General features: G+C 45.8%; 1 protein-coding gene across 1 annotated transcript in view; it reads right to left on the bottom strand.

Moving 5' to 3' along the window:
• LOC139341058 (pro-neuregulin-3, membrane-bound isoform) overlaps positions 1 to 27,500 on the bottom strand; it is a 289,701-nt gene that overhangs the window by 49,675 nt on the left and 212,526 nt on the right. The window contains exons 3-5 of the mRNA XM_070977329.1: positions 9,046 to 9,123; positions 3,542 to 3,553; positions 1,196 to 1,206 (exon numbers count right to left, since the gene is read on the bottom strand). Of these exons, the coding sequence (XP_070833430.1) occupies positions 1,196 to 1,206; positions 3,542 to 3,553; positions 9,046 to 9,123 (101 nt within the window). The remainder of the gene's footprint in view (positions 1 to 1,195; positions 1,207 to 3,541; positions 3,554 to 9,045; positions 9,124 to 27,500) is intronic.

The raw sequence follows: 27,500 nt of genomic DNA, 5'->3' as shown, positions 1-27,500 counted from the left end.
AGCAATAGGCGGGCGGAAGGTAAATTGGCCTCAGCAATCAGCATCCATTAAGCTCCACTGCAACAGACGATTCTGCGTTTGCCACTGAGTTCACCTGCAGAGGGAGGAATATCATTTCAGAGGACAATATAGCTTCATGTGTTTTTGTCCATTTAAAAGAGATGAATGCAGAGTAGCTCGTGTTATTGGAGGCAGTGGGAAACACAAAGGAGAAAATCAGCTGCCGTTGACGCTGCTAATGCTGGACAATAAGCACAATGCATGTGATTAACTTCAATCTATAGACTCGAGCCCAAATCCAAGGTTTCAGGGCTTTAAGTGTTGTAAATTCAGTTCATTTTGTGTAATGATACGATCAAAGAGAGAAGAGGAAATGCTCTGGAATCCACGTATGTGCACCCAGCAGCACACAGTGTGTGTGATCTACGCTGCAGTCACAGGAAGAGCAGCCATGATGATGCTGCTCAGCGATACGTCTGTGATTCTTGTAGGCAGTTTAACGGCTGTGCGCTCTGCTGTGTGTCGCTGTGTGTGCCTAGTGGAGTGTAGGTTGGGATGCAAGCCAGCCAGGAATGGCTCGGCTCATCAATGAGATGCACCTGCAGATAATTAACCTCTGCCTATATGAGCGTTTCAGTAGGAGCTGACAGTATGGGTAGCACACTGCCAACGCCCTGCTGTGCACCGCGAACGCTGAAACGCTGGGTGGAAGCGACACGGCCACGTTCGGCCCTGAAAGAGGAGACTGTAAGAAACCTGTGGACAAGGCCAACGCTGTTTCTGGCTTTGTCTCTCAGCAGTGAAGTGCAGCTCAATAACTGTGTGCACAACGTGAACATGCCTTCACTCACAGGTTAAGCTCTGAATCACAGTGACGGTCACGGTGACGTGGGTAAACACATGTTGGGAACCACAGTTCTACATCACCTGGTCTGCCTGCAGAGAAGCCGATTGTCATGCAGCAAGCATCAGAGAGTGTGTGAAACCCGGCAAACTCAGGCTGAGGACACAACTTTCCTGCTGCCACCATCGACAGAAGCAATATTTTACTGTCCTCAACTGTGGAAGTGGAACCAAAACATGAAGAATGTGATGTGGTACCTGCTGAGTCTCAGCATGGGTGGACATCTGTGACACGTGAGGGGTGAGACGAAGACCCATTCCTCCGAAATGTTGACATCTTTCTGTGATTGACCAATGAACATGCTCAGGTCACTGCAGACCTTGGCAGAGTCACTGGTCTTTACATCTGCCCTAACAGCCAACAAAGAAGATGCTTTTAAAGCCACAAGAACACCTCAGAGACCAGAAAAGACTTTTCAGAGGTTTCCTGTCTCCACTGCTCCTCATTCTCTCATCTTCACTGTTTGCTGTAAGCACCATGTTGTTTTTCATTTCCTTTCTCTCCTCAGTGATCATCTGTGCTGCTCTCAGTTGCAGATAAGACTGAGGCTGGAGCTGTGGAGGCTCTGCTGAGGGCTACAGCGGCTCTTCCTGTCCATCCCTCATGTTTGAGTTGTGATATTGTGAACTATTGTCCTTATACAAAGCACACATTTTCATGGCAGAAGAAAGTACAGGTGTCCCTGCAAGCCATCCCAGTGAGCTACCACAATGTGTGGAACAGGTTTATGCAGCGCAGCCAAAAATCATGAATCATTATCTGCTTTTGACTTCTGTGCATGGCCAAACTCCTGCAATCTGTGTGTCACGAGTCTGATTTACTACAGTACGGCAGCATCTTGTGGATTATGTTAGTAATTGTTATCCAGCGCAGCATCTTGCATGCAAACACAACCAAATACACGACATCTAGTGAGGGATGAGATGGTGAATGCTATTAATGTGAAAGCCAGATTCTTTTCATCTCATTTCAAAGAGGCCTGCTGTCAAAGGGATTCTTCTTTTGTTGTTTTTAATGGGTAGTCTAAAGGTGAACGTTGCCATTTCCTTCACCCCGGACGTACGGCAATTAAGCTAAAAGTACTGCGTGCCTCTGCAGCTACAGCTTCATACAAAGCAAGCAATATCATTTCCACTATTATAAAGTGCAAAATCTTGATCCAGGATTCAAAGGGTTGAATGTGCTCCTGGTGATCGTTAGGCATTAAAGAAACTCACATCTTTCACATCTTAAGAGCCAGACGAGCTCAGACCCCTTCTGGCTTTGGTATCGTCAAGCTCGCAGACTTGACAGCTCTTTATCCGTATCCTGGTAGGTTGGATTTGCCTTGCCACAGTTAGTCAGTATAAGACGGAGGGTTGATACCAGAGCTGACGCCAGAGACGTCAAGTACCTCTGAGCGTTAAGCCAGCTCTTTTCCTCCTCGTCTTTCAGATGGTGTGAATTCAACAAGATGTCTCCCGAGACTCCGCTTCTCGCTTCCCAACGCTGTGTGGGAATGTCAGGGTGGAGGCAGCCATGCAGAAACGCAGCTGCAAAAACGTAGAGCACAGAGAGAACGCAGAAATGCACTTCAAGCTATGTGCCAGCAGGACACTGGGCAGGAGAGCTCTATAGCTGCAACATGTCAAAAACTGGAAGGTTACATTTGACCTGCAGTATTTCTTCATCTACAGCTGCTGATCTGTTCAGCCTGCTGTGATACTGTGTGTGCCGTGTTACAACAAAGAAATACGATAGGTGTGTTACCACAAACGTCTCTTTGCATCAACAGGTCTTACACTGAAAGTCTGATGAACGAACTTTAAAGGTCCTCTGCCATAAAGACAAGAGCACGAAACGGAAAACCAAAGTACAACCAGGGCCGCACACGGCAAAGGATCAGGGCTTCAAAGCGACAGCTTAAGGTCCTCTTTTCAAAGCTGCTCATGGTGTTTTTGGAGACTGTCCTCGTGTTGTTTCTGTGTTTGTTGAGCTGACCAGTGGAGCCTCTCAGGGAGGGGGAGGGGGTCTACTGATGGAGCAGGGAGGCTTGTGACTTGGTCTTAAGAAACCGCCTCCCATCTCTCACTGCTTTCTTCTAAGCGTGACCTTGATCTTTCCCTAACCTTCAGCAAGTCTTGGCTCAAGTCTTTGGGGAGTCACGTCTCCAGTCCAGAGTTCTGTGGGCTGCCTGAGGTCGTACCAGTCCGCTCCCTCAGTGTACAGCATACAGTATATTTAGGCTTGATTTAACATTTCGAGCTTCTGGGTTTTATCGACTGCGTTGCATTTTGCTCATCTCGTTTAAAGTTTGTCCTCGAACACCCACGCAGTGATCTGAGCCTGTTTTCTCTTTCTCTTTGCTAAACGATACAGACCGATACTACGATATGAGCACATATGTGCCCGATACCTTATTGATTTCCAAATTTCTAGAGGTCAGGATCAGCTATAGAGTACCACCCCTGGAGCTCAAAGGTGTTCACAATATAGGACAAATAATTACTACCATGTTTATTCATGCCAAGGACATCTCTCCTCGTACTCAGCTATTATGTTGTGAGCGACACTGCGAGGCTCCAGCAGCAATGAAAGTATTTTCTCAGTTGTGACTAAACAACACGCATCACATGCTCAGCAGAGCATTACGGTAACAATCCAAGGTGACTCGCATTGCCCTCGCCTCGACTGTTGGCAGATGATACAAGTGTAAAACTTAAAGCAATCGCACATTTTATGCTGCCTTTACATCGTATGGATTGAAACGTGCATACAACGTGAAACCCAGGGCTGCATTCTCAGGAAATTGGACTTGCATGATTACTGCAATGTTATCATCTGTGGTGCACACAAACCTGCCAAGCATGAAATCAGATCTCATAAAGATAGTGTGAATTAAATTTGTCTTCAGATTCAAATCTCCAAATCTCTCTCTGTGTCTACAGGGTGTGATATGATGCATGTACTGTTCTGTAGATGAAAATATGCTGATCCTGACTGCCTTCCAGCGTCGTAAAACTCGACTGTGTCGCCTTCCAATCAGGGGGTTCGAATATGTTTTTCAGTGTGGTGAAGGCAGTAACTGCAGAGGGTTATGTAGACGGTTAAAGTAGTAAAAACCGAGATTGAGGAAGGCAGAGGAGAGAGGGAACGCTGTTCAAAGAGAATACATGTAGCGTGGAGTCGACATTAGCTCTGAATGCTGCTTTATCCTGTGAAAGTTCCTCAGAATGGGTAGTGCCAATCAGCAACCTCCCAGTTTGAACAACAAAAGATGTCTTGACAACAAAAGCAGCTTGAACCGGGTTTCTTCTGCAGCGAAAGGATTTGACACACTGTATGTAAGGCTGACAACAAAAGGCCTTGGATGCTCTTTGACAGATTGAGGGGAAACCTAAACAAATCTTCCCATCACGCGCGTTTGGTGATGAACTCCGTATTGAAGCTTGTCAGCATCCTGAAAACTAAACGCATGTCGGTGAGTCAGTGTCACACACTGCAGGGTTTTTAACCGTGTATGAACCAGAATGTGGAGTAAAACATTCAAGCGATCTTACTAACTCCCAGAAGACCGTTTACTGGCAGCTCCACTCACAGGCTTCGTCATTCGTCTGATGAAAAGTCTAAACGTGTGTTGCTGAGCTCTCATTTCTCCGTCGGTATACTGACCATCCTCCCCGTCGTTGTCTTAAAACATTCGGCTGTGAACAATGTGACAGTGATGGAAGGATGCTGATGATGTGAGATTTTAGTGTTGGTACAGCTGCTAGAGCAGCCTGGACCAATAAAATCAATAACATCTCTATAAATCCACTCCTGATGAGTCTACATTAGTCTGAAATAAATCAGTCTGATGAGATTGTTAGAATAATTTTACTCCACACTATCTGACAGTGTCACACACATTTTAAACACATTTTCTGGACGTTTGGTCTTTGGAAACTTCTTTCAGAACCTGTGATAAACACTATTTTTCAACATCCAGCTGTATTATATCGTAGGTTTTTTCCGTCCCTCATCTTGAATTTGGCTGTTAAATGCCTCACATGCGTCACCCTGTCTGGGATTTATCCACGCCTTGCATTTCATTATTGATGTGGAGCCTTTCATTCGCTGCTGTGACGCAGCTTTTAATGCCAGGTTTTTAAATCCGCGTTGTGGACTGTTGGGGGGTCGGGGTGCAGGGCTCCTGGTTTTGTTCAGAGCAGAGACAGTCCTCTGTGTCTCTGTCTCGCCTCGTATCTCACTCTCATTCTGTTTGTACAGCCATTGGAGTCATGACTCTCCTTTCATCCTCTGAGACCCTGAGACAGTGTGATAGCCCAACCCTGAAGATGTGTCCACTTTCATCCGCCGTCTCCTCCTCGCTCGCGCCCTTCCTTCCCTTCCTTTGAGACCGCGGCGTGCCAGAGGTCCTTGGCAGCGTTTGTCTGCCCTGCTGGTGAACCTTTTTAGCTGGCACAATTCAAGCCTCGGTCCATCTGAGGCCCGTGCCACTTAGTGTTAGGAGATGACTTGGACAGAGAACTGTAGGCTGGGGAGAAGGGATGAGGTCGGACGCTTGGACAAGATGCGTGTTGAGGAAAGGATGGCACGGAGGAGGCTAGCAAGAGACAGGCGGGGGCAGGGGGGGCTGTCAGGAGGGAAATTTGGGAGAGGGAACACGGATGTCGACATCGAGGAAAGCTAGAACACCAGACACAAAGGTAACCTGGGAAATTAGGATTTGATGAGCTGCGAGCAAAGGAGTCAAGGAGTGATGCTGTGACAAGATTATCTGAGGGCTGAGGAAAGAAGAGGCAGGACGCAATCTGCCACTCTTCTTTTCCAATTTTGCACTTACCAACTTTTGAAGCAGGAAGTAGTTGAAAAAAATGAGAAAAGGGAAGGAAGAAAAAGGTGGTGTTACTGGAAAATAAATCCATCGGCTTTATGACACTGTTTTGTAGCAGAGAACAGGAAATAGGGTCTTGTTTCTCGTAAGGAAGGTAGTCGAGAGAGGGATCGAAGCCAGTGAGAAGAATGAGCTGAAAGTAGGCTGATCAATTCCTCCTATGAGAAAATGAATTGAGGGTAGAGATTTGGCAAAGAGTTGGAGAAAGTGGCAAAGAAAAGATGAATGAGATGAGAAGTAAAGGAGGGGAAGTGGAGTGAAAGCATGGGGGACGCGAGCCGAGGACGACTTTCTCTCCTTCCTCTGCTTTTCCTCAGGAACGCTTTGCTAACTCCCAGACAATTTATATGGAAATTCACCCAGAAAAGCTGCTGATTAAAAGATTAATAATCAGTAACTCACTAAGGCGAGAAAACCAATTTGAGGTTATGGTTCAGATTCGGTTTTTGGTTTGTTAGAGAACAACTTGGTTTCTCGTTGCTGGAGCTCGATTGTCCTCACCCCCCGAGTTACACTGCTCAGCCTCCGAGGAGGTTTTGGGAAAATGGGCCTCTGGGCGCAGAAAAAGGCCCCGTCCTGCCGGGCAGTGAGACACGGCTGTGGGACACACTGTTGTTTTATGTCTTTTCGGGGCGACCAAAACTGCGTCTGTGATTTGATATGAGCTGAGCTCTGCTTTGACGGTCAAGTCAGAAAGATTGTTCGGGCACATTTCTTCTTGTTCAAGCTAATCTCCAAAATGAGTTTACTGTGCTCGATCGCTGATCTTCAGAAAGCTGCAGCTGCTTTTGTCTTTCACTGCTGTGCTCTTTCCTCAGGTGTCATCCCTCCATCGCTGCTGCTCGCCTCATCGCTGGAGCAGAGAGGCCTGCAGCCCCACGCTGGCTCCGGTTAGATATCAACCGATTTGAACATTTTATTGCTAACTTTTAAGGCTTCAAATGTTCCTGCGCCTAAATACATTTCAGATTTACTGACCTGGTAAGTGTCCTCTCTGTGGACGGAGCCCTGCTGGCTGCTCCCATGGCTCAGTTTGTGACGGGGGGGGGGGCAGGCTGTGCTGTTCGAGCCCCCACACTACAGAAGCATCTCAGACACACTGAGTCTTCTCTCTGTTTGTTATATGTTTTATTTGTGCTCTTTTTATTCCTATTTATTTGATCTCCACTTCATTTCATTGCCTTTATTTCCCCTGTGCTCGTGTCCTTGGCCTTTCTATATTTTTATCTGCTTTGATTTCTTTTGTAAAGCACTTTGTAACATTGTTAAGTGCTTCATAAATAAGGTTTATTGTTATTTTTGTATTGTTATCATTAATAATTTCCTGCAAAGTTTCCTGGAAATAACTGCATTTAGTGATGTTGTTCATAAACAAATGCTGATTCCTAAAGAAAACTGTGACTTTTAAAAGTAGATTTTCATCGTGACTCCTTCATCATTAGAGATGTTGACTGGTGTGTTTGCCTATAAATCACATATTTACATTATCATTATATGATGGTATTCGTCACCCACAATATGTCACACACCAGGAAAATGAGTTTCTGACATAAAAATCTGATTTATTCTGCTGTCAGACGGGTTTTCTTTGAGGCTAAGTAAAGGAGAAGACGAGCAGCTTCCCAGCATCAAACGTCCTTGAGTGTCTCCGCCTCTGACCGAGCTCACATGGACGCTTCGGGCCGGCTGGCCGTGAGGGTCAAACTTTGATGGGATGACGGTGACACAGAGATAATGTCTGCGGCTTCTTCACAATGATCAACAGATACAATCCAATCAACAACTGCTTCCGTCTGACATTTGACAAATTGCCTAAGCGATGAGGATGGTAACAGCTCGCAGCCGATACGCTGAGGTCAGCAGGTTTGCTGTTCAGACAAAGCGACGGGTGTCACTTCAGTGAACACCAATGTTGTTCTAACAAGGACAATTACCATAATACTCGCTTGGAATTAAAAACCTCATTACGGAGACTTAATTAATGATCTGGAAAGTAAAGGATATTAACAAAGAGCAGGCGATAACAGTGTTGTTGCATTTGCCACATTCAGTCGAGTCTCCCTCACAATCAAGTAGAACGTTTCAATAAATTTCATATTATTACTGTTTTTTTGACATTGGACAGCTATGAGGTAAAAATCCCAAAAGGCACACTGCTGTCCTTTTAGGGAAATGGTGCTATTACAGCATCCGCCTTGTTAGCAGGAAAGTCACAGATAAGCTATTGTACTGCCACAACGCAAGCGCCCCGCTGACAAGGTTGCATACTTTCTGGAATGAGACGAGAGGAACGGGAAATTAAATATGGCACAGATATCGAGCAGAAAGGACAGAAGTTAGGGCAGTTCTTCCCTCCGCTGTGTGACATTGAGAGGGCCGTGTCTTTGGGAGATAAAGAAATGGGAGAAGCGACAGTCTGAATATGAGAGGAAGCAGGGAACAGAGGAGGAGATGAAAAGGTAATATAAGGACAAATTATAAGAAAGAGGAGAATATAAAAGAAGACAGAAAAGCTAAGGTGGACATGCTAATGATCATTACTTCAGTGTCAAAGAGAGCTTGACTGAAGACTGTTTGAATGACGGATCTGTATTTGTTCAGACAGTAAAATGAATCGGCAGAATTAGTTAAGACACACTTTAAACACACTGGATGTGGTCCTGCTTCACTGTGTGCATCAATGCATGTAACAGCCACTGGTTTTCAGACTTAGAGCCACAGCCCTGCTGGTTTTTTAATGAAGGACTGATGCTCACCTGGGATGCCAGGTGAATGCAATTAGTTTGACTGCACTTATCTGGGTGGTAAGATCAAAAAGCAGCAGGGCTCTGGCTTCTGAGGACCTGCATTAAAACCCACTGATATACGATCTGCACACTGCACACAGATGCACAACTCGCAGATCTTATATCAGTGTTTCACACAAACAGCAGCTCTGAGGGCTCCTGTAACAGTTGTCGAGTTAGCGTTAGATATTGGTCTGCCTGGTGGGACGTTTGCACAGCGGAGCTGAGGACTTGGCAGTGAGAACACGTACAGCAAATGTTGGCGTAAGGTCACGAGCATTTGATTTTTCCCAGCGCTTTATTAATGTGGATCAGAACTCCTTAAGAGTAAACGCTCCTCCAACTGAAGCTCGTCAGAATGACCTGAGAAACACGACCCCTTCGTTCCCTCATGTTTACTTTTACACATTAAAATCTGATTCGTGGTCTAATGACAGACGTTGGTGGGCTGAATACACCACAGTAGAAAAGGTGGAAACTCACTTGGATCGGAGAGGATGGAGTCGGTCTTGGGCAGAAACTGGTCACAGCGGATTCCCTGGTAGCCTTCTCGACACCTGGTGCACAGAAAACAGAATAAATCATCAGTCAAAGAGTCTGGAACTGCAAATAAAGAGCCTCTGTGCGTGTTGAGACTAATGAGGGGGACGCTCAGTCGTCGTGGAAGTGAGTCGAACTGTGAGAAAATGCAAAGGAAGGCAAACTGACATGAGGAAGTGAAGAGTGCGGCGATCTGTATGGCTGAAACCTGCAGCGGAAAAGATTTTCCTGAAGAAGACATCTGTCTTTTCAGCAGGCCTCACAAATTGAGGCTGCAGCAGAAAAGGAGCATCCAATTCCCATTAAGTGAGACCCTATAACCTTTCTCTGTGTGAAGCTAAATGAGTTTCGGGTTCCTTGCTTGGTCAAAGGAAATCTTCCCAGAACACGCCAAACGATGAATCAAAATGTGAAACTTTCTCCTGCGTTCAGGTGGAGCTGAGACTGATAATTAATCTGCGCTGAAAAGAGTTTTTTCCCTTTCTGTTCTTAACCCCTAACAAGCCACAAAGAGGCAATAATCCCACGAACAGAGCTGCATTAACTGAGGACGTATCCCAGCGTTTCTGGACAGTCCTCGAACGCTCCAGGAATTTTGACCGCTGAGTTTGATTGGCACGTTCGAGCGACTGCCAGTCAGGCAACGATCATTAAGCAGCTAATGAGTTCTGAAACGTGCTCGAGCTGTTCTTCAGAAAATCTCCCAGGAAAGGGCGACGCATTGAGAAGATGTTTTTAATTAATTTCAGCTCAATACATACGTCCTTATCAACATATAGAATTGTAATTACAGTGCGCAGAGATAGCATGGAGGCTAAAATGCCAGCGTGCAGAGAAAAGCCTAATTGGCTTTCTCCACTGGTTTGAATATCAGTCTTCGCCTCCGGCCGTTTGCACCTTCCTCACTGCTGGCTTTCTCTGCTCCTCTTGAGGAAAAGTCATACATGCAAATCAGACAGAAACTTCAGGAACAGAGGCAGGTCGTGCCGCCTCTCTAACGTTGACCCTTTCCATTCAATCTATCATTTGGTCACTTTCTCCACTTTTCTGTTTCGCTACGTCTCCATTTTCTCCTCCACCCGACCTGCATCCCAATTCCTCCCTGTTTACCCCTGTGGCTTTGTTTCATTGACACTCATGGAATTAATCAGTATCTGCTCTGACAAGTTGACAGCGGAGCAAATATACATATCCCAGCAGCCCCTGCTTTTGGAAGCCCCCAGCTGAGCGAACATCTACGTCCACCCAGACCAAACAGCAGAGCTGTGCACAGAGATCAGGCTCATGAGAGATGAAATGGGACATATCAAAGAGTCTGATCTGTGCAGGACGATAAGAGAAACCCTCCTTTTGTCTTTCATCTGCGGTGAGTGACTTTAAATTATTAAGTGAGCAGCAGTAGGTGGGGAGAGATGCACTCCACTGTGCATGGCAGTTATGAGCTTAAAGAGCATCTTGACTGTGGGGAGGGACGGGGGACGGGGGGCGGGGGACAGGGGGCGGGGGGGCGGATGTACGGTGAGCACAGAGCCTGTGACGTCAATTCCTCAAAGATGTCTAAACACAAAATGATTTCTGAGCGTCCTATCGTTCAGTTCAGAGCGGCAGCACAGGGGAATCATGGGAAAACAATGGAAACAAGTGTTAGATCTTTCTAAAATACTCGATGTCTTTGTGAGGGTTCGTCCTGTACACACATGCTGTACTGCATTGTCTCCTGCAGTATGCAGTCTGGAGCTGCAGCACAGAAGACATGAGACACACAGCAGGAATCAGGTATCAGGTGTTTCAGCGGCGACTGAGCTGCCGCCAGCTGCCGTCGGTTCAGGGTGCAGACCTTCTTCACAGCAGACATTTTGAAAGGTCACAGCAGCAGAAGTCCAGTTCTTACTGATAACACGACAAACAACCGCGTTCGGTTTCGGTGAGATCTGCGGTGAGACGGTGCGTGCTGGCTCGCTGGCCGGGACACTTCATGCGACTCGTTAAGGACACCTGCTCCACTTTAAGGCCGGTATCTCTCAGCGCTCTCAGCTTGACTCCAGGTGATGATTAATTAGCATTCGCTGCTAAACTGACAGGAGTTCATCACTGCAGCTTGATTGCACTTGAGTGTAAACTGCTCTTAACTGTGGACGTCATGTTCAGGAGACAAAACATCAGATTTCTGTGATCAAGACTTTGTCAAGCAAACAACTGCATGTTGTACTTCCTGCATGTATGAGGGCTACATCGCTCATATCAGCTTAATGCCAGATGTCATCACATCAGCTCTAAAGGAAGCCTCGACATCGTCGCCGTTTATCAAGGCGTCCGCACTGCTGACTGTCCTCCACGTCCACTGTCCTCTGCTGTTCCTGTGACGCCAGACATGTGCTGTGTGGGAGCAGCAGGACAAAACCAACACAAACAACCAGTGGCCTTGTGTCAAAGACACCATTTGAATCACATGTCAAAGCTCCAGTTAACGTGTTTAAATGTCGTCAGACTTCAGTTCATCACACTTCAGTTCAGGATCAAAGTCCAACATGTCAACAAGCCACAGATGGACCTTTCTCAGTGTTAATCTCTGCTCATTCTGCTGTCTGCTCGCTTACCATCTCCCCAATGCCCCTGTGACCTAAGCTGACTAAACTTTGACAGGAGGTGACCGCTGTCACGCCGAGCGGAGGAGAGGAGGATAATTAAAAGAACAGTGGCTTAACATGGCGACACTGTCGCTGTGTCACGCTCATTTGGGCCCGACGGTGGAAGTGAGGAGGCAGTGAAATACGGCGGTGAAAACACTGAACAGTGAGGCCAAAAGTACTGCCAGGCGACAGAGGTCACAATACATAGCACACAGCCTCATCGCTGTGTGGCCATGGGTGCCACAAACACTGCTGTAATATCCTTCTGCAGCACGTTGAACACTGCGCAGTACATCGAGACACGGCGTCCAACAAACGGCCTTTTCTCCAGCAGCGATCAGAAGAGTTGAGTGGACCGGACGAGAGGTAGTCAGAGGGGACTGAAGAGCTGCACGCCTTCTAATTAGCACCACAGTCATTAATTAAAGGAGAACAGGAAGAGACTGCATGCATGTGTGTGTGCATGTGTGTGTGTGCACGTGTGCATGCATGTGTGTGTGCGTGTGTGTGTGTGCACGTGTGCATGCATGTGTGTGTGCATGTGTGCGAATCTCTCACAAACACACAAAGCGGCACGGGACAGGAGGTAAATACGCTGCCAGGAGGATGATGAATTTCTGCTAAGGGAAGTGAGAAAAGGCGCACACACACACACACACACACACACACACACACACACACACACACACACACACACACACACACACACACACACAAGCATGACGAATGTGTTGTGGAAGAGCCTTTCCCACTGAAGCTGTTCTAGACTTTTCCATGTATGTGAAACGATGACTTTTCCTGAGAGGTGCGCTTCATATTCAACGTGAAGTTTAATAATGTTGATTTAGCTTCATGAAGGTTTATTTAATTTATTCTGGATCACACGTTCCCGACGTGTTTCCCTGGAAATACCGTATTAAAGCTGAAGCACATACACCAGTTGATTTATTGTAATAAACAGAGCACAAAGCCTGTTTTTGTCTTTATTTAGCCTGCGCTCTCTTTCAGTTCATTTTCACAGTAACATTCACACTTTGAAGCTGCACAGTAGCACTACAACAGTTTCAGCTGAGGTTACAAGCGCTTCGCTCCAGGGCACCTCAGGGATTTATCCTGCAAAAGCAGGATTCTGAACCGTCTTTAGGCTGCAAATTACGCACGCTAACTTTAAAAGCACTGCTTGAAAGTTTGATCAAATTCTGCTTAAAACGTCTCACGATGTGTAACGTACACATCTGTGGGGCTTCTTGATCTTGATGCCTGAAAACACCAAATTAGATGAAGCATCAAGTCTGGCTGGCAGAGACCATCAGCTGGACGCTGTCCTCATGTTGGGAGGCATGACGGACCGCTGGCGTGCTCTGCGGTGCCGTGCAGAGGACGAAAACCAGCAAAATGAAGACAGATTTCTGGATCACATTTGTTATTTTGCTCTTCCTGGGTCGGAACGAGTAAACATCCATCGTTTCCACTGACTTCCCCTCAGATACTAAAGATGTGATTCAAATAAAATAATGGGGTAATTTGTGCTGTCAAACGTCAGAAGAAATATGAGAGATCCAAACAAGCACTTCTCTCTCCCAGGCAGGACGGCCATTTAGACCAATTTAATGCAGTGCAGCCACACAGCAGCGCGAGGCTCAACGGTCTATTAAAAGAAAATATGCCACAGAGCATTGGTCAGACTGTGACAGGTTGGTTCAAAGATCTTCACATCGTGGGCCATTTTCTCAGCATGAAATTCATTTTTGAGCAAAATGGCCGACACACTTCCAGTAAACTGGCCAACAAATAACAGGAAATAGGCGAGGAAAAGGGCTGTTTCTGTCCTGGTTGGAGCCTGACCTTAAACAATCTGCTCAGTAAGGATTTCAGAGGGTGACAATCACCAAAGGCTTCTAAATTAAAATGCTTCATGTGTCCCAGTCCTAATGTGGAACCTATAAAAAGCTCCAACATTTCAGCTCAATGCTTGTTTAAACGTATCTTTCCCATCGAGCGCTGTCCTAAGCTCGCCCTGAATCGTCATGAATTGTTTGGACCCATTTGTCACAAGTGATGCCACACAACAAACGCTGCACGTGGAAATTCAGTTATTCTGTATTTTGTAAAGATGCACTGTGATGAATCCAGTCAAGATTCACAAAAAGACACTCAGCAAGTCAAAAGTTCACTCAACCTGAAGCTTCCCGGATTTAAAAGGGACGACTGACAGCTACATTCACACAGGTGCGTGAAAAACAAAAACATGGCCGCCTACGTGCGACGAACAGGAACAGGTGAAACAGATATTCGTCTTCGTTGTGTTTCTGGCAATTAGGTTTTCAGCCACGATGATGAAGGAAGCCGCTGAACTGTCTTTGGATACTCAATGAAGTCGTATCGTTTGATGTATCAAATCCTAACGTAATGCAATACGTCTGTTTGGCTTCAGCAACCTGCAGCCTGGAGGCTTGTTTAATCAGACCTGCAGACAAACACAATTGACAGCCCAGACTTCAAAGGAGGCCTGAGATGATTACTTTTCTACTTTAATGACATTATATATCTCTCACCTTCATATGTGTTTCCATTCATTCTGCCCTTTCTCCATGGGACGGAAAATTGAAATGAAAATGTAGCTTCGCTGGGTATCAAGGGAAGACGGGGTGATTGAAATGCATCTGGGACGCCGCGTCTCAGCCTCACCTGATGAGAGGCGAGCACGCCGCCAACCTGTGCGTGCACTGTGCTGGTGTGCATGTGCGTATGAGGGTATGTCTTTGTATGTTTGTGTTTGACATGCAGGTAAAAAGACAGCGAGTGTGTGAGTGTGTGTGTGTGTGTGTGTGTGTGTGTGTGTGTGTGTGTGTGTGTGTGTGTGTGTGTGTGAGCAGGAGGAAACACTGCCTGCATTCATACCTGTCAAGTACACAAATAAAAAGCTGGATGGACCGTTTGCTCGGGAGCAAACAATGAAAAAGGACAGAGCGAGGCTTTCTTTAGTCAGTATTTTTGAGTTTTCATGCCTCTATTAGACAGGAAACGAGAGGACAGGGTGACGGGACAAAGGTCCTTCGCTGGACACAAAGCAGGACACTGCAGTTTAAAGCTAACTGGCATTGGTGGACGGAGCTTAAAGTGGTCGCTCAGTCAGCCATGATTCGTGGCCATAAAGCATAACAGATTATTCCTACTTGTATGCAACCAAGGGATATAGATGTTGTATGGGAAGAGACTATTTTTTGGATATTGAGATCATAGTAGAGTCCGTCTTTGTGAAACTCAGTCCTCTGTCCTCCCTCTGTCCCTCCAGCTCTCACTTCCATTCTACTTGACTCCTCTAAAACAAAGGGAGAATAAATATCTGTGGAGGCCAGAGGGAGATGTTGGCTCTCCTGTCTTTCACGTGCTGATCTCAGACAGACTTTGAACTTGCGGGGTCACTATGAACCCTGGAAATGAATTTGAGACTGGGAGACTTCCTGCAGCACTCAGACAAACAGGGGGAAGACATTCAGCAGCTGAGGATGTTCTTGTGTTGTGGTCGTCCAAACCAATCTCACTTTAATTCCAGTAAATGGCCTCTGTGGAGTTATAATTACTGAAGCAGCTTTTTGAAGAAGAACATGTTCCTTTAAAAGCTAATCGAACCGGATCTCAGTGTGCTGAGACGTTCTTCGGGTTCCTGTTCGGCTTAAGTGCAGCGTGACCCTTTGGGGATGAAAAGTAAGTGAAAGCTCAATCTTAAAGTTCACGTCGCCACCTGAGAGTCAGGTCAAGTGTAAGAGTAGAACCCCCCCCCCCCCCCCCCCGCCCCCTGGCACAGATCACAGTCTCTAACATTTCCTTTGGATCTCTTCTCTTCGGATGTTTCCAGTCGTCAGGTTCATGTGACTGCTGAGCTCCTCTCGTTCTTCAATAAAACATGCCTCCCTCTGAATGTTGCATACGTGCCACAGTGTTTGAGTGCGTTGCCTTTCCTCCATCTCACCACGAGCTCTGAAACCTCACCTTCACCTTCCAACCCTTTCAACGGCGGCAGGAAGTCCCTCAATAATTCACAGCTCCGCCGAGCCGCCGATCCCAAAATTAAAACCAAAACACTTTCCCTGATGTGCCTCATATTTTATTCTCTTCACCACTTATCTTTCACTGCAGTCCCGCAGCCTACACCTGAGCATCGAGTACAATTCAAGGCTCACGATTGATTCCTGTGAAAACACACTTACAAAAGTCATTATTAGCCTATGAACCGTTTGGGTTTTCATGAAAACATGGCTAAACACGAGGCTTCTGTTTGTGGCTAACACATTTAGCTGTGAGCGAACAAACACTGAAACTGGGTCACTGGTGGAATTTATTCTAAAAACAAACTGGAGGATTTCTTCAACCGCAGCGTTTTCTTACCCAACCATGACCACGATCATAGCCCAGCAGGAACCAAAGAGACGACAGCAAACATCAGAAACACACACACACACACACACACACACACACACACACACACACACACACACACACACACACACTCCAGCTCTCCTCTCTGGTTCAGCAGAAGTCACCTTACACTCAGAAGTGATCGTGTCGCTCTATAAATACATCCCTCTGTCTCTGATCCAGGCTGGAGATACCATTAACGCTGAGATAACACTAACCTTATCTCTTCTTCATTCTGCCCCCCCCTCCATTTCTTTCCCTGTCTCTCTTCTTATGAATATTAACACTTTATCACTTACACCACTTATCTCCATGCTGAGTAATTCCCTCCCTCTAAGTCACTTTGATTAGATGGTTTGTTCATTCTATCAACGCTGGCATTCAGCAAATATCTCTTCATTGCATCTGAATGTTAAAGGGGTTGCTGAGGTACTTAGATCAATTAAATTAGCTGTTATCTCTGCTGGCAATGAGCAACAAGTCCCCCCCACAACAGCAACCTGTACAATGTGCAAGGATATTCATGCACACCCAATCCTTTCTACAGGGACGATAACGAGTGTCTTTCCAAGGTTAATTCTTCAGTGGCAGTTAAAAAATGAGACGTTCTCCACTCCAGCTGTGAGTGATTACGGCGCCTTCTACTGGACGTCTGAGTCAACACTGAAATAATGTCTTTTAAAAATGACACTGAGGTACATTTTACCTTTAAAAACCTGCTGCACACATAAACACACTCACAGTGAGTCAGCTCGACTCCCTCAGCCACGATGGTGTTGATTATCTGTGAAGCAGCTCAAAAACAGACTTTTCTGCCTGAGCTTAGTCTTTTCTGCCTGAGCGCACGGCCTCGTCCACACACACCTGCATGCTTTTGGTCTGGGGGGTTTTGGTTCATTAAAAGATCTTCATGCTGCAGCATCCAATGATATTTAAGACGGCGTGCAGTTTGGGAAGATGGCATCCTGTTTCAACATGAGAAATCCTCTGTACACAAAACTAGATCTGATGGGTTTTCCCAGCGTAGTGTGAAACAACTTGACTACCTTGAAGAGCTCCCACCCCAAACCCGTCCAACACCTTTGGCATGGATTGGTACGCCATTTACAAGCCAGGTGACTGACCTCACTAATGGTGCTATTGCCGAAAGGGAGAAAATCCTGCAGCCAGGTTTCAAAAATCTTGTAGAAAGGCTGAAACCAGAGGAGTGGAGGTTGTTACAGCAACAGATTAATGAACGTGGTTTTAAAATGACACATTCATCACATGTGTTTAGTCATGCAGTCTATGAGGTTCGAAACATTCAGTGGAATGGAATCAAAAAGAACCGTTAATGGCGGTTTGTCGAACACCTGACCCAAACACATCAAACACATGACCCAAACACATCAAACACATGACCCAAACACATCAAACACATCAAACACCTGACCCAAACACATCAAACACATGACCCAAACACATCAAACACATTACCCAAACACATCAAACACATTACCCAAACAAATCAAACACATCAAACACATGACCCAAACACATCAAACACATCAAACACATGACCCAAACACATCAAACATGTGACCCAAACACATCAAACACATGACCCAAACACATCAAACACATCAAACACATGACCCAAACACATCAAACACATGACCCAAACACATCAAACACATCAAACACATGACCCAAACACATCAAACACATCAAACACATGACCCAAACACATCAAACACATGACCCAAACACATCAAACACATGACCCAAACACATCAAACACCTGACCCAAACACATCAAACACATGACCCAAACACATCAAACACATTACCCAAACAAATCAAACACATCAAACACATGACCCAAACACATCAAACACATCAAACACATGACCCAAACACATCAAACATGTGACCCAAACACATCAAACACATGACCCAAACACATCAAACACATCAAACACATGACCCAAACACATCAAACACATGACCCAAACACATCAAACACATCAAACACATGACCCAAACACATCAAACACATGACCCAAACACATCAAACACATGACCCAAACACATCAAACACATCAAACACATGACCCAAACACATCAAACATGTGACCCAAACACATCAAACACATGACCCAAACACATCAAACACATGACCCAAACACATCAAACACATCAAACACATGACCCAAACACATCAAACACCTGACCCAAACACATCAAACACATGACCCAAACACATCAAACACATGACCCAAACACATCAAACACATGACCCAAACACATCAAACACCTGACCCAAACACATCAAACACATGACCCAAACACATCAAACACATGACCCAAACACATCAAACATGTGACCCAAACACATCAAACACATGACCCAAACACATCAAACACATGACCCAAACACATCAAACACATCAAACACATGACCCAAACACATCAAACACATGACCCAAACACATCAAACACCTGACCCAAACACATCAAACACATAACCCAAACACATCAAACACATGACCCAAACACATCAAACACATCAAACACATGACCCAAACACATCAAACACATGACCCAAACACATCAAACATGTGACCCAAACACATCAAACACCTCACCCAAACACATCAAACACATGACCACATGCATCCCAGAAACACAGGATGTGAACTATAAATTACGATGTCTTTGGCCTGTCCTCTTATAATTTGTCACACTGAGTGTTTCACCCTGTTTTACTTGTTTTCTGCTTGATATGTTATAGTGGCCTTTGGCAGTTGGAACAATGGAAAGACTGGACTTGCCACAGGGGTGGCAGCATTATCACGTCCTAATTTCAGAAAATATGCCAAAACAGCCAAATGCCAAAGGAGGATTTATGCAGGGGAGCGTGCAGTTTGTGCAGGAACACAATAGTCTCACGAAAGCTTTGACCTTTGGATAAAATTAAGCAGCAGGAAAGTCCGTCAGGGTAATCAGATAATTAAACTCGCCCCTTTTGGCTTCTGTTTTGGATTATTTTGTGTCCCTTCGGAAATATTTTCTCACTGTGAAAGTGTCACTTGAATGCTGCTGATCCCGTTAGAGGGCACGCCTCAGAAGGCATTCGCCAAGGATAACGCTTCACAAAGGAATTTTAGGTTATGACCTTTCTGGAAACTGGCAGTCGCTGCATCTCCCAACGATGAATCTAACTTCTTAAACATGTAAAATGTGATTTTGCTGCAGGAACAATGTGCAATTTCTCCCAGGAAGCATCAGCAATGTTAGATGATATTAGATTAGAAATAAATACGCTGTAAAGTCTGAAGTAGGTGAGAATGAAGGTGGGCGAACTCCCCTGATAAGACGAACTCGTGCCTCGATTTACCGTCACGGGGAGATTATGGAACTCTGTCATTTACATGTCGATAATGCTGTGATGTTAGATAATCGGTGCTCGCTGCAATGAGAAATTCACTGGAATCCCAAACTGTCTGTATAACTTTATCTCCAGATGTTTTAGGGATTAACATTTCTAATTTTGCTATCAGTTTTTTAAATGAATATTTATGTTTCACTCACTGTTAAACCTCAGTTATCACATTTCTGTCAGTTAATAAACATAATGTCATGCTGCAGACTCTGATCGTTCTACAACTGCAGCAGAAAGCAGCTCTCTGCCTTTCTGTTGGCAATTAATACAAAAGGAACAGAAAGCAAAAAACAACTTACAAGATGTGTTTTGTCATTATTTGTGACCTGAAGCATTTCGATGCACGACCAGCTGAATTCAAATCTTCAGAATCAGGAGAAGCTGCTTACACAGAGCACCCGTGAGCAGCACTGCACACACTGCAAGCCAATTATTTTTAGGGAAGGAGAGGTGCCCACAAAGGTTATGGGAAAGCAAATGCTGCTGAGACTAAGCAGACGCTGTGATGTTTCACCCAGCAAACAATTGATCCTGTTAGAAAATGGTGCAAGTGAAGATTTGAATTTGGAAATGCAAACATGATCCTACATCTACATAATGAAACTGTAATTTGTGACCTGGAAACTGCTCGATGCTTGTTTATCCCCTGAAACCCTCCATCCTGATGGTTGCTGTTATTTCTTGAACTGGTTTATTTCTGGTATTATGCAGCCTGATGCACATAATCAATCATAAAAAATAACTGAAAACGTGTTTGTGTTCTATCCACATGATGTGCCCGTAAGACGCTCCATTACCTCCAGGTAATATGGAAGAGCTTCTGTTTAATCAAAACAACCTGAGAAAGGGATTACATGCCACGCCATTATCAATTTTCTGAGGATTATCACCCCACAGTGATGATGAAGGACCTTGGCATACACAGTTCCCCAAGTCTGACAAACAGATGTCAAATCTATGATAAAAACAATTATTATCCCAGTGAAAACCCACCCAGTTCCTCAGATATCACACCTGACAGGTGCTCATTTCAACGGCTGGCTTCAGTTCTTCTCCACAGCTCACGAGGAAACACAAGAATCAAGTATCTCCCTGAGGACTCAAACCTTTGTTTGAAGCAGCTATAACCAATATTTCCATAATTAATCTAACTGGATTTGCCATCTGAATCTATTGCAAACTTTAATCAAATTGTGAGAAAATCAGAAAAAGAACACGAATACTTGTTTCCATCCTTTCACTGGTTCACCGTCGGCTCTGCCGGTGTTCTCTGAACTCAAACAAAGCACGATCGCTTTTATGGACACGTCTGATAAAGTACTGTCAAGTACGTCCCGTCACCTGTCCTAGTTCACACCTGCGATCGCACTGAATATCATATTAAACACTATTTATAACTACTGCGTTTCCTTTCAAAGAGCTACTTGACAAAATGCTGTCAAACCATCGCTCTGATGGTGTATGGATGAAAAACCTGAGCAGACTCTGGTCTTCAGAATAGACTCTGACGCTGTCCAGGGGTCTCCCTTGTTCACTGCTTTTGCTTCTTACACAACAGTTTACTCTGCAGCGACTTGCAAAATGAGATTTGGGACAAATGAATCATCATCAACACTTTAAGAAAATCACTGACAGGTGCTGCATTACACAACTGATGTCATGCGAGAAGGAGAGTCACTGCATTCACGCTACTCCAACATGTCCTCAACCCCGTCAGGCACAAAGTCCTCCAGCCAGACGCCTCTCACACATGTGGTTCACGATGCAAAGCGCTGGTCTGGTTTAGGCACCAAGACCACCTGGTTATGTTTAACCAAGCAGGCTTTCACACAGGACAGAGCCCCTGTCTCCTGGTGAAAGTCCTGTTTGCTTGACCCATCCATCTACATCACCTTCCTCCACTTCCTTCCTCTTTATGCTACGTCACCTTGCGCTCAGTGTTGTGGATGGAGTGACTGTAAACTTACACAGGACTGTCGAGACGCTGGCGAGACCCTCGAGCTCCTGACATGAAAAGTGGACTCTCTGTCCTCATATCTGGACTCATTCGACCCTTCAAACAGTATCTGAGATACAGATTTCCAATTATGCTAATGTGGTGACTGATGTCAACTCGTCTGAATTGGAAAAAGAACAAGAAAACGACGAACCGAAGAGGGAAAACTTGAGGTCACTTCACGTCTTGAATGAGGACGGCCTCGTGTAAGCTTGATTTTCAGTGAAGCCATCGACCTCTACTCTCACAATGAGCCAAGGAATAAAGACTGAAATAAGAAGAAGAGACTAGTTTGCTAATTGGCAGAGGCCCTTTCATCCTTGTCAATTTTAGTACATAACACTTACAAAAGATTGTAGACAAGGAAGAAGACAGTAAGTGGAAAATGGCTGCAACAACAGAAGCAGAAGCGAACCTCCCAAAAATCTGTTGTCAACAGCATTTTTAGAGGAGGGAGGAAAAAGAGGAGAGAAGCTTTGTTATGAGGACCAGAAAGAGGCAGGGGAAATAATTACTGCGTTACAGGAGAAGCCATTTACACAAGACTTCCGTCGTGCCGCAGGACTGCCAACACGTAGCGGCTGATGTGACCCAAAAAACCTGAGAAACACAACCTTCATCGCTCCGTGAGAAGAGGAAAGGAATGAGAGCGAGGCCGCCCCCAAATCTGCTTTGTTCACCTGCCCAGAGCCACGAGTCTGCGTAGTATGTTTTCCTCTCACCTCAGGGACGCAGAGGAATAAAGATTTAAAGCAGAGAAACAAGGCTGGCAAATTCAGACCACAAATGTTTTTTTACTTTTCATGAGCAAATGCGACCCAGTCGTTCTTCACCCACACCAACATGTATGTTATACTGTTCGTAATGTCTTTATCCGTTCAGCCCTGATTCCAGAAACATACGGAAAACAGAGTGTAACAGTTGGCTGATCAGCCTCATTGATTTCTGTAAATGTCTGCTTATTGTGAATCTCATGCTCCAAAAACACCTGTTTGGATCATTCCACAGGTAATCAGGCTGACTGGTAACAGGTGAGAGGATCATGACTGGGCATCCTGGAAAGGCTCAGCCACCTTTGAAAACCATCTCAAATGAAAATGGTATTTGCTGAATGAACCTGAGACTGAAAACATGAATGTTCATTATTTTCAAGATGGGTTTTATCTATTAGTCACACTCGTTGACGTTTAATTGCATACATTTGCAAATGTTAGTTTTTTTGGTCCGTCACGACACACGTCTCGAGCTTCGACTCGGACTCCTCCTGCGAGGTCGGACTGGTTTCTCACGGCTCTGCAGGTGCAGTCTGGTGTGTAGCTGTATGTGCAGGGCCGTGTTATACAGCGCAGAGGAAGCAAGAGACCACGCGGGGGAGAGAGAGGCCACAGAGAAGCAGATATATGGAAACAATACGTGATATGAACTCACAAGCATGCACTGCCTCCTGCAAATGCATGAGCATGAGAGGGACGCGAGCGGGGTGGCAGCTGTAGTATTAATTAGGCAGGTGAGATGAGTGGACTGCAGCATCATTACATTGGCAATTAGAGTGCAGTCTATTTCCCTTGCACGCCCCTGGCTTCGAGAGAAATGCAGAACTAGCTGAGAGACGCAGAGAGAGGAAAAGATGAGGTACAAAGAGGAAAGACTGAGAAATGCAGGTGGGAGAGAGATTTAAAGGGAGAGGGGACGTTATGTAGTCGCGACTCATGAAAAGGATTTATCGCTAATCCCTCGAGTGATAGTCAGCTTCCATGATCTCCAGCGCCGTGCCAGTCCATCACAGAACAATGTGATGTGTTAATAGAATGCAGCCGTTATGACACGTTCTCCGGATAGTTCTTTTCTTCCGCTGCATGGGTGTCGTCTTACAGTTCAGTGATGGATGACTTAAACTCTCACAGAAAGGAGCAGAAGCCTTCGGAGGCAACACCACACGTCAGTGTGCCACCATCCTCTGTCACACAGTGCACACACACACACAGAGACACAGACACACACACACAGACACAGACAGACAGACACACACACACACACACACACACACACACACACACACACACACACACACACACACACACACACACACACACACACACACACACACTGTGAAAGACATGTAAGACCAAGCGTGCTCTAAGAAATAAGGCCAAGAGTGGTCCATGAAGTAGGACGACGCCCTTCAGCTCACCCAGCACAAACTATGTGATAGATGTGCACACGACATGAGCTGTGATATAAGAGGAACTGTCAGTTTAGTTTAATTAGAGACGCATCCATCCTCTCCAGGAGAACAGGCGTGGGTCATCTGTGCAAACCAGTTATTAGGACCCATATCTGCGTTTACTGTCAGGAGGAAGTCAGGGTGTGAAGGACAAGAAAGTCCACATTTGGAGGTGGATGGATGAGTCAAACTAAAGACTTTCAGCCAGGAGACCGCTGTTTGAGTCCCGTGAGACTGAAAGTTAACGTCCTGACAATAAGGTGTTTAACCCAAACCACCATCTTTATTGTCAACCTAACCACAAAGTTTTTAACATCATCACATGAGGATGAAGGTCCAGTACGACGAAGCTTCGGTTCGACCTAAACCAAAGCAAACGGCGACTGTTTCACAAAGATAACCGTCGATGAGAAGACGGCGTGGTACGCCGATCGCAGGCACTCCATCGCTCATATACAGTCATATATGTCATTTGGGAATCAGTTGACCTATTCAGTCATTTGTTCACGTTGAACAAAGCTAATGCTTTCAGACACGACAAGATCCAGAACTATTTGACATCCAAAATACAGATTTTCACTATTCTCTGCTCTTCCAGTTAAATCAAGCTGTACAAAACTCTTTGTTGCTTACAGCTGAACATCGCTGAGCTGAGCTACGTGTTGCCCAGCGAGAAGCAGGAATCCTACCTGACCAACACACTGTTGTATGAGTAAAGGAAGGTCTCACATTGGAGTATACGACTCACAAACCCCTGAATGGCGGAGGATGCCTGAAGAACCACCTGACCCGGTGAAACACAGACCTCGTCAGGTATTAGCCTTCTCCTTATTTCGTTTTGAACTCCATCTTTAGTGTCAAAGCATTTAAGGGGAGCAGGAGCTCAGCCGCAGCCAGCGGTCCGCTGGGAAAACTGTTGGTGGACACAGAATGAGCTTTTTGTCACGCATTCAGATGCATTTCAGTCACTCTGAAATGTGTTGCCGGTGTCGGAACAAGCTCTGGGCCCCGGGGGAGCCGTGGCTTGGACGAACAGGGGTGTGCTGTGGCGCCTGTGCCGGTCAGGCGGTGCAGAGAGCGGCACAGAGAGCTGGAGGGAGCTGGCCGGGATGACTTTGGCTCTGTCACACCAAGGTCTCCACTCTAACTCCACTATAATGAGCCTGTCAGCACGGCATGAGCCATCGGAGATAGGCTGCCCCCATCAACCTAGTTTCCCAGTCAAGGATGAGTAGCTCTGCATGTGTATTGGCGTGTGTGTGTGTGTGTGTGTGTGTGTGTGTGTGTGTGTGTGCTGGAATGGTCTATTGTCAGATTTTTTTTTTGGCATTCCCAACAAACCTGTTGTCATGTTTGCTAGTGAAGAGAGGACTGGAGTGCTTTTGTCTCTGAAAGGCCTGCTTCCTCTGACCTTCAGCTGGACCAGGTCTCATCAAGCACTCAGGGCCACAGATCTCCAGTTTGGTGTCAAACAACGTGACCTATGCAGGAGAATATTAACAACAAAACAAGTGGCCAAACTAGAAGAAATCCTCCATGTTTAACCAGTGAGTGAATTTTTACATTTGAAAGGCTCCAATTTAGAACTGCTGTCGAACTGATGAGCGCAAAGGAATTCCGTTTGCAGTTGACCCTTTTCAAGATGAATCACTTCTCATCTCACATCTAAAACTCACTCTTTTGCTTCATGGATCTCTTTGTCATGGTAGGAAGCACTAACACTGCACTCACGTCACAGAAGCACTTAGAACATCCACGCAAGCGACTTCAGACATGAACTCCCAACAGCAGGTCGTTCCTAAACCCCTGTGAGGGTTTTCACTGCAGGCTCGCTCGTCCTGAGCCTCTGCAGGGTCCTGCAGGGACTGTGTTCACTGCTAACAGACTGCAGACGTGAAGAAATCTGAAAAACTCCGAGCAGGAGCGTGAGCGTGTGCTTTTGTTTGCCTGAACTTGTGCATGTGCCTACGTGCTCTGCTGTAAAGCCTCTCTGATCCAATGTTAACTGCTCTCATAAACAAGCACCTGCCAGATGTGAGCCTCTGCCCACAGCGCCTGGCTGTGAGTGGAATCCATAACCACGACGTGTCCTCTGCTGCCGCATCCTCTTGTCTCAGACAGATAAGGCGAAGTCTCAAGCCAAATACAACTGACCTTCTGCTAAAGCTCAAGCTTTACGGTCCACAACAGAAGTATTTCACCGTCCCTGGAAAGACAGACATAAAGACAGACAGATATACAGGCAAGCAGGGCAGGAAGTGCTGTGGGGCCTCCACCACTTACAATTTAAACAACAGTGGCAGAATCTGTTCATGCCATAAAGGCCAATATATATTCTGTCCAGTGTTGCTCCAGAGTTTGACAGCAGTAAAAAGCTCCTTTCAAACGGTTGGACAGAGTAGACCGGCGGCCAGCCCCTCTCTCTGCAGCCAATGACAGGTGTTCAAACGTGTAAAAAGGTCAGAACTTTGATTTCCTTTTCAAATTCCACCTTCTACATTTCACACCTCTGGAACATCTGTGGTATCAGCATCAATCACCTTTGTGCTGGCAGTGATGAAGGTGTGCTGCACCTGAAGACAAAGGAGGCAGGTTGAACTGAACCGTGGATCACCCTCTCAATGAAAGCCGGGACAAAGACAGAGTGACCCAGCTGCTATTCAACAAAACAGGAAAAAGTGGCTCCATGAAGTGCAATATGTTATTTTCTGCAGTCTGTTTATTGGCCTCTTGTACCAGCAGCTACATTCACTCCAGAGTGGACGTTGCTGTTTTCTCCGTAGCTATGAGGACGTCTCCTGCCGGATGTTTGGGCGTGGTGAAAGACATATCCAGCTTCATTCTGCCCCATGTTTGAGTCCCTGGTACATTTTCCCTGGCTGGAAACAGGTTGTTTTTCCCTTTCGAAGCCCATGCAAAGTTGATGTTTTTTTGCTGATACGTGATGTTTGAGTGACAGCAGAGATCCGGCTGCACGAGTGACTGAAAATCTAAACTTATGGGAGGAAGTATAATAAGAAACACTACAACTGTGAAACTGATATTAAGGGTGTGCGATTATTCGATGAAAGTGCAACAACATGGAATCACTGAGCCTCTTTCACTGTCGTCTCTCCTGAAAATGTCTTTAAATTGCTATTTTGCATCATGTCTCATAACTGAGGCAGCACTCATAGCATTACTTTGTCTCACCTCAGTTATTGCTCCTCTGCCACAGTGACATTTTCCCTGTAGCAACTAATAACTACTCTCTAAACACTGTCTGAGTCATATCGGGCAGTAAAATGACAACTGGGACACGCGAACGTTCGTACACTCTTTAGTTTCAGCAGTCATTGACGATTGTCTCTGAGCTGCTGGGGACAGACTGTCAGCGCTTCCTTCAGACTGACAGTGTGTCTCGCTGTTAGAGAGACATGTAATTTCAAGATGTGTCAGTGACAGCGACCAACAGCGGGAGTACGAAGTGAAGGGGAATGACACGTCTGTCTTTATGCAGAGCAGCCGCATGCACACACACACACACACACACACACACACACACACACACACGCACGCACACACACACACACACACACACACACACACACACACACGCATGCATCGCTGTCACGTGCACAGCACGACAATACGCATGCACATGGCTGCGATATGAGCGACCTGAGCGCGGCGTGCAGAGATGCAGCTTCGTCACAGCAGCT

The sequence above is a fragment of the Chaetodon trifascialis genome, chromosome 13 (genome assembly GCF_039877785.1).
Source record: "Chaetodon trifascialis isolate fChaTrf1 chromosome 13, fChaTrf1.hap1, whole genome shotgun sequence".
Lineage (NCBI taxonomy): Eukaryota > Metazoa > Chordata > Actinopteri > Chaetodontiformes > Chaetodontidae > Chaetodon > Chaetodon trifascialis.
Note: the sequence above shows the minus strand (reverse complement) of the source record. Positions and strands in the feature narration are given on the sequence as shown.